Genomic DNA, 15,007 nt, shown 5'->3' on the forward strand with positions numbered 1-15,007 from the left:
CTGTCTCCATGTTGGTCTACTGTCCTTCTGTCTCCATGTCCTTCTGTCTCCATGTTGGTCTACTGTCCTTCTGTCTCCATGTCCTTCTGTCTCCATGTTGGTCTACTGTCCTTCTGTCTCCATGTTGGTCTACTGTCCTTCTGTCCCCATGTTGGTCTACTGTCCTTCTGTCTCCATGTTGGTCTACTGTCCTTCTGTCTCCATGTCCTTCTGTCTCCATGTTGGTCTACTGTCCTTCTGTCTCCATGTCCTTCTGTCTCCATGTTGGTCTACTGTCCTTCTGTCCCCATGTTGGTCTACTGTCCTTCTGTCTCCATGTTGGTCTACTGTCCTTCTGTCTCCATGTCCTTCTGTCTCCATGTTGGTCTACTGTCCTTCTGTCTCCATGTCCTTCTGTCTCCATGTTGGTCTACTGTCCTTCTGTCTCCATGTTGGTCTACTGTCCTTCTGTCCCCATGTTGGTCTACTGTCCTTCTGTCTCCATGTTGGTCTACTGTCCTTCTGTCTCCATGTCCTTCTGTCTCCATGTTGGTCTACTGTCCTTCTGTCTCCATGTCCTTCTGTCTCCATGTTGGTCTACTGTCCTTCTGTCCCCATGTTGGTCTACTGTCCTTCTGTCCCCATGTTGGTCTACTGTCCTTCTGTCCCCATGTTGGTCTACTGTCCTTCTGTCTCCATGTTGGTCTACTGTCCTTCTGTCCCCATGTTGGTCTACTGTCCTTCTGTCTCCAAGTTGGTCTACTGTCCTTCTGTCTCCATGTCCTTCTGTCTCCATGTTGGTCTACTGTCCTTCTGTCTCCATGTCCTTCTGTCTCCATGTTGGTCTACTGTCCTTCTGTCTCCATGTTGGTCTACTGTCCTTCTGTCTCCATGTTGTTCTACTGTCCTTCTGTCTCCATGTCCTTCTGTCTGCATGTTGGTCTACTGTCCTTCTGTCTCCATGTCCTTCTGTCTCCATGTTGTTCTACTGTCCTTCTGTCTCAATGTCCTTCTGTCTCCATGTTGGTCTACTGTCCTTCTGTCTCCATGTTGGTCTACTGTCCTTCTGTCTCCATGTCCTTCTGTCTCCATGTTGGTCTACTGTCCTTCTGTCCCCATGTTGGTCTACTGTCCTTCTGTCTCCATGTTGGTCTACTGTCTTTCTGTCTCCATGTCCTTCTGTCTCCATGTTGGTCTACTGCCCTTCTGTCTCCATGTCCTTCTGTCTCCATGTTGGTCTACTGTCCTTCTGTCTCCATGTTGGTCTACTGTCCTTCTGTCCCCATGTTGGTCTACTGTCCTTCTGTCTCCATGTTGGTCTACTGTCCTTCTGTCTCCATGTCCTTCTGTCTCCAGGTTGGTCTACTGTCCTTCTGTCTCCATGTCCTTCTGTCTCCATGTTGGTCTACTGTCCTTCTGTCCCCATGTTGGTCTACTGTCCTTCTGTCTCCATGTTGGTCTACTGTCCTTCTGTCTCCATGTCCTTCTGTCTCCATGTTGGTCTACTGTCCTTCTGTCTCCATGTCCTTCTGTCTCCATGTTGGTCTACTGTCCTTCTGTCTCCATGTTGGTCTACTGTCCTTCTGTCACCATGTTGGTCTACTGTCCTTCTGTCTCCATGTTGGTCTACTGTCCTTCTGTCTCCATGTCCTTCTGTCTCCATGTTGGTCTACTGTCCTTCTGCCTCCATGTCCTTCTGTCTCCATGTTGGTCTACTGTCCTTCTGTCCCCATGTTGGTCTACTGTCCTTCTGTCCCCATGTTGGTCTACTGTCCTTCTGTCTCCATGTTGGTCTACTGTCCTTCTGTCCCCATGTTGGTCTACTGTCCTTCTGTCCCCATGTTGGTCTACTGTCCTTCTGTCCCCATGTTGGTCTACTGTACTTCTGTCTCCATGTTGGTCTACTGTCCTTCTGTCCCCATGTTGGTCTACTGTCCTTCTGTCTCCATGTTGGTCTACTGTCCTTCTGTCCCCATGTTGGTCTACTGTCCTTCTGTCCCCATGTTGGTCTACTGTCCTTCTGTCTCCATGTTGGTCTACTGTCCTTCTGTCTCCATGTCCTTCTGTCTCCATGTTGGTCTACTGTCCTTCTGTCTCCATGTTGGTCTACTGTCCTTCTGTCTCCATGTCCTTCTGTCTCCATGTTGGTCTACTGTCCTTCTGTCTCCATGTTGGTCTACTGTCCTTCTGTCTCCATGTTGGTCTACTGTCCTTCTGTCTCCATGTTGGTCTACTGTCCTTCTGTCTCCATGTTGGTCTATTGTCCTTCTGTCCCCATGTTGGTCTACTGTCCTTCTGTCCCCATGTTGGTCTACTGTCCTTCTGTCTCCATGTTGGTCTACTGTCCTTCTGTCTCCATGTCCTTCTGTCCCCATGTTGGTCTACTGTCCTTCTGTCTCCATGTCCTTCTGTCTCCATGTCCTTCTGTCCCCATGTTGGTCTACTGTCCTTCTGTCTCCATGTCCTTCTGTCTCTATGTTGGTCTACTGTCCTTCTGTCTCCATGTCCTTCTGTCTCCATGTTGGTCTACTGTCCTTCTGTCTCCATGTTGGTCTCCATGTCCTTCTATCTCCATGTTGGTCTACTGTCCTTCTGTCTCCATGTTGGTCTACTATCCTTCTGTCTCCATGTTGGTCTCCATGTCCTTCTGTCTCCATGTTGGTCTACTGTCCTTCTGTCTCCATGTCCTTCTGTCCCCATGTTGGTCTACTGTCCTTCTGTCTCCATGTTGGTCTACTGTCCTTCTGTCTCCATGTTGGTCTACTGTCCTTCTGTCTCCATGTTGGTCTACTGTCCTTCTGTCTCCATGTTGGTCTACTGTCCTTCTGTCTCCATGTCCTTCTGTCTCCATGTTGGTCTACTGTCCTTCTGTCCCCATGTTGGTCTACTGTCCTTCTGTCTCCATGTTGGTCTACTGTCCTTCTGTCTCCATGTCCTTCTGTCTCCATGTTGGTCTACTGTCCTTCTGTCCCCATGTTGGTCTCCATGTCCGTCTGTCTCCATGTCCTTCTGTCTCCATGTCCTTCTGTCTCCATGTTGGTCTATTGTCCTTCTGTCTCCATGTTGGTCTACTGTCCTTCTGTCTCCATGTCCTTCTGTCTCCATGTTGGTCTCCATGTCCTTCTGTCTCCATGTTGGTCTACCGTCCTTCTGTCTCTATGTTGGTCTACTGTCCTTCTGTCCCAATGTTGGTCTATTGTCCTTCTGTCCCCATGTTGGTCTACTGTCCTTCTGTCCCCATGTTGGTCTATTGTCCTTCTGTCTCCATGTTGGTCTACTGTCCTTCTGTCTCCATGTCCTTCTGTCTCCATGTTGGTCTACTGTCCTTCTGTCTCCATGTTGGTCTACTGTCCTTCTGTCTCCATGTTGGTCTACTATCCTTCTGTCTCCATGTCCTTCTGTCTCCATGTTGGTCTACTGTCCTTCTGTCTCCATGTTGGTCTACTGTCCTTCTGTCCCCATGTTGGTCTACTGTCCTTCTGTCTCCATGTTGGTCTACTGTCCTTCTGTCTCCATGTTGGTCTACTGTCCTTCTGTCTCCATGTTGGTCTACTATCCTTCTGTCTCCATGTTGGTCTCAATGTCCTTCTGTCTCCATGTTGGTCTACTGTCCTTCTGTCTCCATGTTGGTCTACTGTCCTTCTGTCTCCATGTTGGTCTACTGTCCTTCTGTCTCCATGTCCTTCTGTCTCCATGTTGGTCTACTGTCCTTCTGTCCCCATGTTGGTCTACTGTCCTTCTGTCTCCATGTTGGTCTACTGTCCTTCTGTCTCCATGTTGGTCTACTGTCCTTCTGCCTCCATGTCCTTCTGTCTCCATGTTGGTCTACTGTCCTTCTGTCCCCATGTTGGTCTACTGTCCTTCTGTCCCCATGTTGGTCTACTGTCCTTCTGTCTCCATGTTGGTCTACTGTCCTTCTGTCCCCATGTTGGTCTACTGTCCTTCTGTCCCCATGTTGGTCTACTGTCCTTCTGTCCCCATGTTGGTCTACTGTCCTTCTGTCTCCATGTTGGTCTACTGTCCTTCTGTCCCCATGTTGGTCTACTGTCCTTCTGTCTCCATGTTGGTCTACTGTCCTTCTGTCTCCATGTTGGTCTACTGTCCTTCTGTCTCCATGTCCTTCTGTCTCCATGTTGGTCTACTGTCCTTCTGTCTCCATGTTGGTCTACTGTCCTTCTGTCTCCATGTCCTTCTGTCTCCATGTTGGTCTACTGTCCTTCTGTCTCCATGTTGGTCTACTGTCCTTCTGTCTCCATGTTGGTCTACTGTCCTTCTGTCTCCATGTTGGTCTACTGTCCTTCTGTCTCCATGTTGGTCTATTGTCCTTCTGTCCCCATGTTGGTCTACTGTCCTTCTGTCCCCATGTTGGTCTACTGTCCTTCTGTCTCCATGTTGGTCTACTGTCCTTCTGTCTCCATGTCCTTCTGTCCCCATGTTGGTCTACCGTCCTTCTGTCTCCATGTCCTTCTGTCTCCATGTCCTTCTGTCCCCATGTTGGTCTACTGTCCTTCTGTCTCCATGTCCTTCTGTCTCTATGTTGGTCTACTGTCCTTCTGTCTCCATGTCCTTCTGTCTCCATGTTGGTCTACTGTCCTTCTGTCTCCATGTTGGTCTCCATGTCCTTCTATCTCCATGTTGGTCTACTGTCCTTCTGTCTCCATGTTGGTCTACTATCCTTCTGTCTCCATGTTGGTCTCCATGTCCTTCTGTCTCCATGTTGGTCTACTGTCCTTCTGTCTCCATGTTGGTCTACTGTCCTTCTGTCTCCATGTTGGTCTACTGTCCTTCTGTCTCCATGTTGGTCTACTGTCCTTCTGTCTCCATGTTGGTCTACTGTCCTTCTGTCTCCATGTCCTTCTGTCTCCATGTTGGTCTACTGTCCTTCTGTCCCCATGTTGGTCTACTGTCCTTCTGTCCCCATGTTGGTCTACTGTCCTTCTGTCTCCATGTTGGTCTACTGTCCTTCTGTCTCCATGTCCTTCTGTCTCCATGTTGGTCTACTGTCATTCTGTCCCCATGTTGGTCTCCATGTCCGTCTGTCTCCATGTCCTTCTGTCTCCATGTCCTTCTGTCTCCATGTTGGTCTATTGTCCTTCTGTCTCCATGTTGGTCTACTGTCCTTCTGTCTCCATGTCCTTCTGTCTCCATGTTGGTCTCCATGTCCTTCTGTCTCCATGTTGGTCTACCGTCCTTCTGTCTCTATGTTGGTCTACTGTCCTTCTGTCCCCATGTTGGTCTATTGTCCTTCTGTCCCCATGTTGGTCTACTGTCCTTCTGTCCCCATGTTGGTCTATTGTCCTTCTGTCTCCATGTTGGTCTACTATCCTTCTGTCTCCATGTCCTTCTGTCTCCATGTTGGTCTATTGTCCTTCTGTCTCCATGTTGGTCTACTGTCCTTCTGTCTCCATGTCCTTCTGCCTCCATGTTGGTCTCCATGTCCTTCTGTCTCCATGTTGGTCTACTGTCCTTCTGTCCCCATGTTGGTCTACTGTCCTTCTGTCTCCATGTTGGTCTATTGTCCTTCTGTCTCCATGTTGGTCTACTGTCATTCTGTCTCCATGTCCTTCTGTCTCCATGTTGGTCTATTTTCCTTCTGTCTCCATGTTGGTCTACTGTCCTTTTGTCTCCATGTCCTTCTGTCTCTATGTTGGTCTACTGTCCTTCTGTCTCCATGTCCTTCTGTCTCTATGTTGGTCTACTGTTCTTCTGTCTCCATGTCCTTCTGTCTCCATTATGGTCTGCTGTCCTTCTGTCTCCATGTCCTTCCATCTACATGTTGATCTACTGTCCTTCAAACAACATATATTTCACCTCAGTGTCTTTTTCTAGATATCCTAGACCTCTTGATCTACTATCTTGATAAATAATCGACAAACAACTGATTATTTCATAATGCCTAATAGATATGTATTCTTTACAAAATGAGTTTGAATGATGACCCCTTGAAGACATGAACACATCTGAACAGTAGATATGAAGCCCCTCTGAACTGAGTTTTGAATAGAGATTAAGTTCAATGAGGCAGATAAATAATATTCTAAATATTTAGGCGAGGAGGCACTGCTTGTAATTCCAGAAGAAAATGTTGGGCACACTGCATATTAAGGCCATCGTTATTTAAATTCAATCACAATCTTAGAGGCATAGTTATGCAAGTCAAAATACTGATGAAAATAAAAATGATTCAGTGTATCCTCACATTAACGTCAAAATATTCATATCAACAGAAATCAATGTACTTTATGTTGAAGGGTTTTTACATTGAAAAGGTAAACCCATTTGGACTTACCATTGTTGTTTCAGCGATGGACCCGAAACTGTTAATAAAAATGTTGCATGTTACGTTTACAGGGGGACCTGTAAAAGAATGAAAAATAAATCATATTATTTTCTTATTACAGAACTGTGAAACAAATACCCATCCTTGCAGACAGAAAACGTACAGAAAACACAGTCCTTGCTCCATTTTTACACAGAAAACACAGTCCTTCATCCTTTTTTACACAGAAAACACAAAGTCCTTCCTCCTTTATTACACAGAAAACAAAAAGTCCTTCCTCAATATGAATCATGTTAAGTAGTGGAACACATAATATAATAGAATAGAATAAAATATTCCATTTAGCAGATGCTTTTTCCAAAGGGACTTCGTCTTTATGTTCGATCCTGGGAATCTTCAGAGGGCCACAACGGAATTCCCCATAAGCCTGTGTAAAACTGTACACAGAAGTACTGTAATATCAGGTTGTAAACATACAGAGCTCCATGTTGACTGAGAGATTCTAAGAATGTGTCCCCGCCCCCAAATAAAATACTACGATCCTCAGAGACACTCCTAGGTAGTTTCCAGGCAACAGTGCCGAGGTTAGAACGAACAACACAGGGTTGACGCGTGTCCGTTGAAGGCCGTATTACCTGCTTGTACAAACATAAATATGATTACCCAGTGCCCGGTGACAAAAGTTCACTTTCAATGGGCTCAAGGAGAAAGGACAGCAATGGGAAAATGTCTAGCCCCCATCCAGCCCCTTAGGAAATGATAGATATTGGCTTTGAGCGGTAAATCATATTGAGTACCAAACCCCTCCTCATCGCCTGAACCTTCTACATAAAGCCGGAAAGCAAATCCTTTTGGTAAATTAAAGGATTCTACTTATTGTATATATCAAAAAGAGTACATCATTTTTACTTGATTTTACAGTACATCACATTTGTGGGTCACAAAGGTATGGTAATAAATATATGATACAGTATAATTGGACATAGTCACATGTCACAGCAGAACTACATTCCCTGAACATTTAAGGTCACATCCTGTACGCTTTAACACAAACTACCTCTGTGTTTAGATTGACAAGCTTCCTCTAATACAGATGCCTGGCAGCTACAATGAACTGAAGGCACTGAATTATTTTGATGGACAATTATTGTCCCAGTCACTGTCTCACAGCTGCTGCACTGAGGAAGTAGAGAGTACACACACACACGCGCGCACACACACACACACACACACACACACACACACACACACACACACACACACACACACACACACACACACACACACACACACACACACACACACACACACACACACACACACACACACACACACACACACACTTAGTTCTTCATTAACCTATCAAATACAACCTCAGGAGATGGAGATGCAGAAGAAATCAGCAGGTTTTACCCCGGAGCAAATATCTTGTTTTTTAGGTACATCATCGAATTAAATTAATATTTTTTTATTTATTTATTTAACCTTTATTTAACCAGGTAGGCAAATTGAGAACACGTTCTCATTTACAATTGCGACCTGGCCAAGATAAAGCAAAGCAGTTCGACACATACAACAACACATAGTTACACATGGAGTAAAAACAAACATATAATACAGTGAAAAAGATAAAAAAATAAGTCTATATACAATGTGAGCAAGTGAGGTGAGATAAGGGAGGTGAAGGCAAACAGATATATGTATAAATAAATAAAAATATAAAAAGGCCATGGAGGCGAAGTGAGTACAACACAGCAAGTAAAATAAAAACTAAAAAAAACACTGGAATGGTTGGTTTGCATTGGAAGAAAGTGCAAAGTAGAGACAGAAATAATGGGGTGCAAAGGAGCAAAATAAATTAATAAATAAATACAGTAGGTAAAGAGGTAGTTGTTTGGGCTAAATTGTAGATGGGTTATGTACAGGTGCAGTAATCTATGAGCTGCTCTGACAGCTGGTGCTTAAAGCTAGTGAGGGAGATAGGTGTTTCCAGTTTCAGAGATTTTTGTAGTTCGTTCCAGTCATTGGCAGCAGAGAACTGGAAGGAGAGGCGTCCAAAGGAAGAATTGGTTTTGGGGGTGACTAGAGAGATATACCTGCTGGAGCGCGTGCTACGGGTAGGTGCTGCTATGGTGACCAGCGAGCTGAGATAAGGGGGGACTTTACCTAGCAGGGTCTTGTAGATGACCTGGAACCAATGGGTTTGGCGACGAGTATGAAGCGAGGGCCAGCCAACGAGAGTGTACAGGTCGCAGTGGTGGGTAGTATATGGGGCTTTGGTGACAAAACGGATGGCACTGTGATAGACTGCATCCAATTTATTGAGTAGGGTTTTGGAGGCTATTTTGTAAATGACATCACCGAAGTCGAGGATTGGTAGGATGGTCAGTTTTACAAGGGTATGTTTGGCAGCATGAGTAAAGGATGCTTTGTTGCGGAATAGGAAGCCAATTCTAGATTTGACTTTGGATTGGAGATGTTTGATGTGGGTCTGGAAGGAGAGTTTACAGTCTAACCAGACACCTAGGTATTTGTAGTTGTCCACATATTCTAAGTCAGAGCCGTCCAAAGTAGTGATGTTGGACAGGCGGGCAGGAGCAGGCAGCGATCGGTTGAAGAGCATGCATTTGGTTTTACTTGTATTTAAGAGCAGTTGGAGGCCACGGAAGGAGAGTTGTATGGCATTGAAGCTCGCCTGGAGGGTTGTTAACACAGTGTCAAAAGAAGGGCCAGAAGTATACAGAATAGTGTCGTCTGCGTAGAGGTGGATCAGAGAATCACCAGCAGCAAGAGCGACATCATTGATGTAAACAGAGAAGAGAGTCGGTCCAAGAATTGAACCCTGTGGCACCCCCATAGAGACTGCCAGAGGCCCGGACAACAGACCCTCCGATTTGACACACTGAACTCTATCAGAGAAGTAGTTGGTGAACCAGGCGAGGCAATCATTAGAGAAACCAAGGCTGTCGAGTCTGCCAATGAGGATGTGGTGATTGACAGAGTCAAAAGCCTTGGCCAGGTCAATGAATACGGCTGCACAGTATTGTTTCCTATCGATGGCGGTTACGATATCGTTTATGACCTTGAGCGTGGCTGAGGTGCACCCATGACCAGCTCTGAAACCAGATTGCATAGCGGAGAAGGTGTGGTGTGATTCGAAATGGTCGGTAATCTGTTTGTTGACTTGGCTTTCGAAGACCTTAGAAAGGCAGGGTAGGATAGATATAGGTCTGTAGCAGTTAGGGTCAAGGGTGTCCCCCCCTTTGAAGAGGGGGATAACCGCAGCTGCTTTCCAATCTTTGGGGATCTCAGACGACACGAAAGAGAGGTTGAAGAGGCTAGTAATAGGGGTGGCAACAATTTCAGCAGATAGTTTTAGAAAGAAAGGGTCCAGATTATCTAGCCCGGCTGATTTGTAAGGGTCCAGATTTTGCAGCTCATTAAGAACATCAGCTGACTGTATTTGGGAGAAAGAGAAATGGGGAAGGCTTGGGCGAGTAGCAGAGGGGAGGGCAGTGCTGTTGTCCCGGGTAGGGGTAGCCAGGTGGAAAGCATGGCCAGCCGTAGAAAAATGCTTATTGAAATTCTCAATTATAGTGGATTTGTCGGTGGTGACAGTGTTTCCTATCTTCAGGGCGGTTGGAAGCTGGGAGGAGGTGTTCTTATTCTCCATGGACTTTACGGTGTCCCAGAACTTTTTTGAATTTGTGTTGCAGGAAGCAAATTTCTGCTTGAAAAAGCTAGCCTTGGCTGTTCTAACTGCCTGTGTATATTGGTTTCTGGCTTCCCTGAAAAGTTGCATATCACGGGGGCTGTTCGATGCTAATGCAGAACGCCATAGGATGTTTTTCTGTTGGTTAAGGGCAGTCAGGTCAGGAGAGAACCAAGGGCTATATCTGTTCCTGGTTCTAAATTTCTTGAATGGGGCATGCTTATTCAAGATGGTGAGGAAGGCATTTTTAAAAAATGACCAGGCATCCTCTACTGACGGGATGAGATCAATATCCTTCCAGGATACCCCGGCCAGGTCGATTAGGAAGGCCTGCTCGCTGAAGTGTTTCAGGGAGCGTTTGACAGTGATGAGTGGAGGTCGTTTGACCGCTGACCCATTACGGATGCAGGCAATGAGGCAGTGATCGCTGAGATCTTGGTTAAAAACAGCAGAGGTGTATTTGGAGGGCAAGTTTGTTAGGATGATATCTATGAGGGTACCCGTGTTTACGGAATTGGGGTGGTACCTGGTAGGTTCATTAATAATTTGTGTGAGATTGAGGGCATCAAGCTTAGATTGTAGGGTGGCTGGGGTGTTGAGCATGTTCCAATTTAGGTCGCCTAGCAGCACGAGCTCTGAAGATAGATGGGGGGCAATCAGTTCACATATAGTGTCCAGAGCACAGCTGGGGGCAGAGGGTGGTCTATAGCAGGCGGCAACGGTGAGAGACTTGTTTTTAGAGAGGTGGATTTTTAAAAGTAGAAGTTCAAATTGTTTGGGAACAGACCTGGATAGTATAACAGAACTCTGCAGGCAGTCTTTGCAGTAGATTGCAACACCGCCCCCTTTGGCCGTTCTATCTTGTCTGAAAATATTGTAATTGGGGATAAAAATGTCTGAATTTTTGGTGGTCTTTCTAAGCCAGGATTCAGACACGGCTAATACATCCGGGTTGGTAGAGTGTGCTAAAGCAGTGAACAAAACAAACTTAGGGAGGAGGCTCCTAATGTTAACATGCATGAAGCCAAGGCTATTACGGTTACAGAAGTCATCAAAAGAGAGCGCCTGGGGAATAGGAGTGGAGCCAGGTACTGCAGGGCCTGGATTCACCTCTACATCACCAGAGGAACAGAGGAGAAGTAGGATAATAGTACGGCTAAAAGCTATGAGAATTGGTCGCCTAGAGCTACCAGAGCAGAGAGTAAAAGGAAGTTTCTGGGGGCGATAAAATAGTTTAAATGAATAATGTACAGACAAAGGTATGGTAGGATGTGAATACAGTGGAGGTAAACCTAGGTATTGAGTGATGATGAGAGAGATCTTGTCTCTAGAAACATCATTGAAACCAGGTGATGTCATCGCATATGTGGGTGGTGGAACTGCAGGGTTGGATATGGTATAGAGAGCAGGGCTAGAATCTCTACAGTGAAATAAGCCAATAAACACTAACCAGAACAGCAATGGACAAGGCATATTTACATTAAGGAGAGGCAAGCTTAATCGAGTGATAAATAAGGGTCCAGTGAGTAGAGGTTGGTTGGGGTCGTGGCGATCCAGACAGCTGGCCGGGTATATGGCTATCGGTAGCAGCATAGGATGGAGGTCTGTTTGTAGATACCTCGTGCGTTTCCGTCGGTAGGTTCCGTGTAGTGGGGTTTTGTTCAGATAGCAGCCGATAAGACAGCTAACGATTAGCGGGCCTCAGATGAGCGTTCAGGTAACGCCGGGACGGAGGTGCCGGTTGGATAAATCCCTCGGGCAGATAACGTCGGCAGTCAGTCGTGAAGGCCCGGTGGGGTTCCGTATCTGCAGCAGCAACAAAGAAGCGGGTCCGGATGGTGATGGAACTCCTCAGCTGGCTAGCTCCAGCATGATTTGAGTTAGCTCCGGGGTCGACGTAAGCCAATAGTCACACGGTATGCAGCTAGCTAGCTGCGAAATCAAGGTGCAAAATAGAGGCTGAGGCTGCGGTTGGAATCCGGGGAAACTGAGAGAAAAAAAGTCCCGGAATGCTCCGGTCCGAGTCGCGTTGCACTAAAGTGCCGGTAGATTATCGAGCTAGAGGAATAGCTGATGACCGCAAAACGTGGGCAGCTGAAACACCAACGCTAGCCAGCAAACCGGCTAATTTCGGGGCAGCTACAGATTAGCTTCTGGCTAGCTATCGGAGTAGCTTCTGGATTAGCTTTCAGGCTAGCTTCTGAATTAGCCCCTGGCTATCTTCCACGATGGATTTTCAGATTGAGGTGAATAGTACTTATTGTAATTGGTGAAGCGGGTTGCAGGAAAGCTTTTGCAGGAAAGCTTTTGTAGTTGAGTTCTTGGATAATAAAATAAATAAAAGATATGTGAAGAAAAGGAGTAAATATATATATATACAGGACACGACACGACAACACGGAAAAAATACGTCTGAACTGCTAAGCTACCTTGGTTGGTGTCAATATCAATAAAGTAATCACAGGACAAAATAAGTAAATAAAAAAATTAATAATTAAGTCTAGTTTTATAGCATGAATTCTCGTGACAAAAATAAGCCTGTAATCAACAATCAGCGTATACATTAATGATCCCACATTAAAACGTTCTAAGATTTTAAACATTTCACACTGCGTCTTCTTCTATAGTTTCAGACAAACTAACTTCCCACAATGATGTTCGGCAATATTAACGTATTTCTTTTCAGGGCTGGGGAAAGACGAGGTGAAAAGAGAAGGAAAGAGGAGGAGAAAAGAGGAGAGGAAAAGAGGAGGTAAGAGGAGGCGAAAAGAGGAGGAAAGAGGTGGAGAAAAGAGGAGAGGAAAAGAGGAGAAAAGAGGAGGTAAGAGGAGGGGAAAAGAGGAGGAAAGAGGTGGAGAAAGAGGAGGAGAAAAGAGGAGAGGAAAAGAGGAGAAAAGAGGAGGTAAGAGGAGGGGAAAAGAGGAAAGAGGTGGATTAAAGAGGAGAGGAAAAGAGGAGAAAAGAGGAGGTAAGAGGAGGGGAAAAGAGGAAAGAGGTGGAGAAAGAGGAGGATAGAGGAGGGGAAAAGAGGAGGCAAAGAGGGTAAAAGAGGAGGTGAAAATAGGAGGAGAAAAGAGGAGGAGAAAATAGGAGGAGAAAAGAGGAGGAGAAAGAGGAGGAAAGAGGGGAGAAAATAGGAGAAAGAGGAGGCAAGATGAGGAGAAAAGAGGAGGCTAGAGGAGGGGAAAGAGGAGGAAAAGAGGGTAAAAGAGGAGGTGAAAATAGGAGGTGAAAATAGGAGGAGAAAAGAGGAGGAGAAAATAGGAGGAGAAAATAGGAGGAGAAAAGAGGAGGAAAGAGGGGAGAAATAGGAGAAAAGAGGAGAGGAAAAGAGGATAAAAGAGGAGGTGAAAGGAGGAGGAAAGTGGAAGAGAAAAGAGGAGGGGAAAAGAGGTGAAAAGAGGAGGAAAGAGGAGGAGGAAAGAGGAGGAAAGAGGAGGAACAAAAGAGGATGCAAAGAGGAGGGGAAAAGATGAGGAGAAAAAAAGAGGAAAGAGGAGAAGAAAGTAGGAAAGAGGAGGAGAAAAGAGGAGGCAAAGAGGGGAGAAGAGGAGGTGTAAAGAGGAGGAAAGAGGAGGAGAAAAGAGGAGACAAAGAGAAGAAAAGAGGAGAAGAAAAGAGGAGGGGAAAATAGGAGGAAAGAGGAGGTGAAAAGAGGAGGAGAAAAGAGAAGGAAAGAGGAGAGAAAAAAGGGGAAAAGAGGAGAAGGAAAGAGGAGGAAAGAGGAGGGGAAAAGAGGAGGAGAAAAGAGGAGGAAAGAGGAGGGGAAAAGAGGAGGAAAGAGGAGGGGAAAAAATGAGGAGAAAAGAGGAGGAAAGAGAAGGGGAAAAGAGGAGGAAAGAGGAGGCAAAGAGGGGAAAAGAGGAGGAAAGAGGAGGCAAAGAGGAGGAAAGAGGGGGAAAAGAGGGGAAAAGAGGAGGAAAGAGGAGGAAAAGAGGGTAAAAGAGGAGGAAAGAGGAGGCAAAGAGGAGGAAAGAGGAGGCAAAGAGGAGGAAAGAGGAGGCAAAGAGGGGAAAAGAGGAGGAGGAAGTAAATGTAATCATTTGTATTTTCTTGACATTCCTTCCTTGCAAAGTGTGGTTACGCAAAGGCTTGGGAAATCTAATGTCTCTTTCTCTCTCTTTCTCTCTCTCTCTCTCTCTCTTTCTCCACTGCTGCAGTTCATTTCATAGCCTTCCAATGAGCGATGCAGAGAGGGATAAAGGGCAGCTCATTAACTGTCAAGGCAGGGTGACTCATACTGTAGAGCACAATGATTTGCTTTACTATGTTTATTCCAAATGGTCTGGGCTCAGTGCACTGCAGACACAGCAGTGAAAGAGAGAGAGAAACAGAGAGAGAGAGAAACAGAGAAACAGCGAGAGAGAGAGAAAGGGGGAGAAAGAGAGCGAGAAACAGAGAGAAACAGAGAAACAGCGAGAGAGAGAAAGAGGGAGAAAGAGAGAGAGAAACAGAGAGAAACAGAGAGAGAGAGAGAAAGAGGGAGAAAGAGAGAGAGAAACAGAGAGAGAAAGAGAGAGACCGAGAGAGAGACAGACAGAGAGAGAGAGAAAAAAAGAGAGAAACAGAGCTAGAGAGAGCGAGAGAGAGAGAGCGATAGAAAAAAAAGAGAGAGAGAGAGGTAAGTAGGTGTCGTGGTGTCTCTCTCTGATTTGCTGCTGAGGTGAGGTGTACTGTCCTTCCAAATCAATTCCGTGCTTCTGTACCCCAACCTCCACTTTCATTAAAAACAAGTGACAACAGCAATAAACCATAATGAAACAAACGCTTTGCTACATCCCTCCTTGCCTTGCTAAGAGATGACCATGGCTTTAGCCATCAAAATGCCACTGAAAATTGCTTTTTCTAAACTGTAAACCACTGTAAAAACAATACATCATTATTCAGATCAGATTAATGTGGGCAGTAAATTACTTAAAGTCAAGTCATTTAAGAAGAACAATTCATTTTCACTCTTGGAATAATGATTGGACATATGTGAAATAGATTTAGCTAGCGGTGCATCATGGGAAACCAACCTAAACCACAATACTACT

At 45.6% G+C, this 15,007-nt stretch overlaps 1 protein-coding gene across 4 annotated transcripts in view; it reads right to left on the minus strand.

The window, feature by feature from the left end:
- Positions 1-15,007, minus strand: part of LOC129827438 (glycine receptor subunit alphaZ1-like) — a 101,511-nt gene that overhangs the window by 52,681 nt on the left and 33,823 nt on the right. For all 4 annotated transcript variants that reach the window (XM_055888289.1, XM_055888288.1, XM_055888286.1 and 1 more), the window contains one exon: positions 6,269-6,336. In XM_055888289.1, coding sequence (XP_055744264.1) covers positions 6,269-6,336 — 68 coding nt within the window. The remainder of the gene's footprint in view (positions 1-6,268; positions 6,337-15,007) is intronic.

The sequence above is a fragment of the Salvelinus fontinalis genome, chromosome 29 (assembly GCF_029448725.1).
Source record: "Salvelinus fontinalis isolate EN_2023a chromosome 29, ASM2944872v1, whole genome shotgun sequence".
NCBI lineage: Eukaryota > Metazoa > Chordata > Actinopteri > Salmoniformes > Salmonidae > Salvelinus > Salvelinus fontinalis.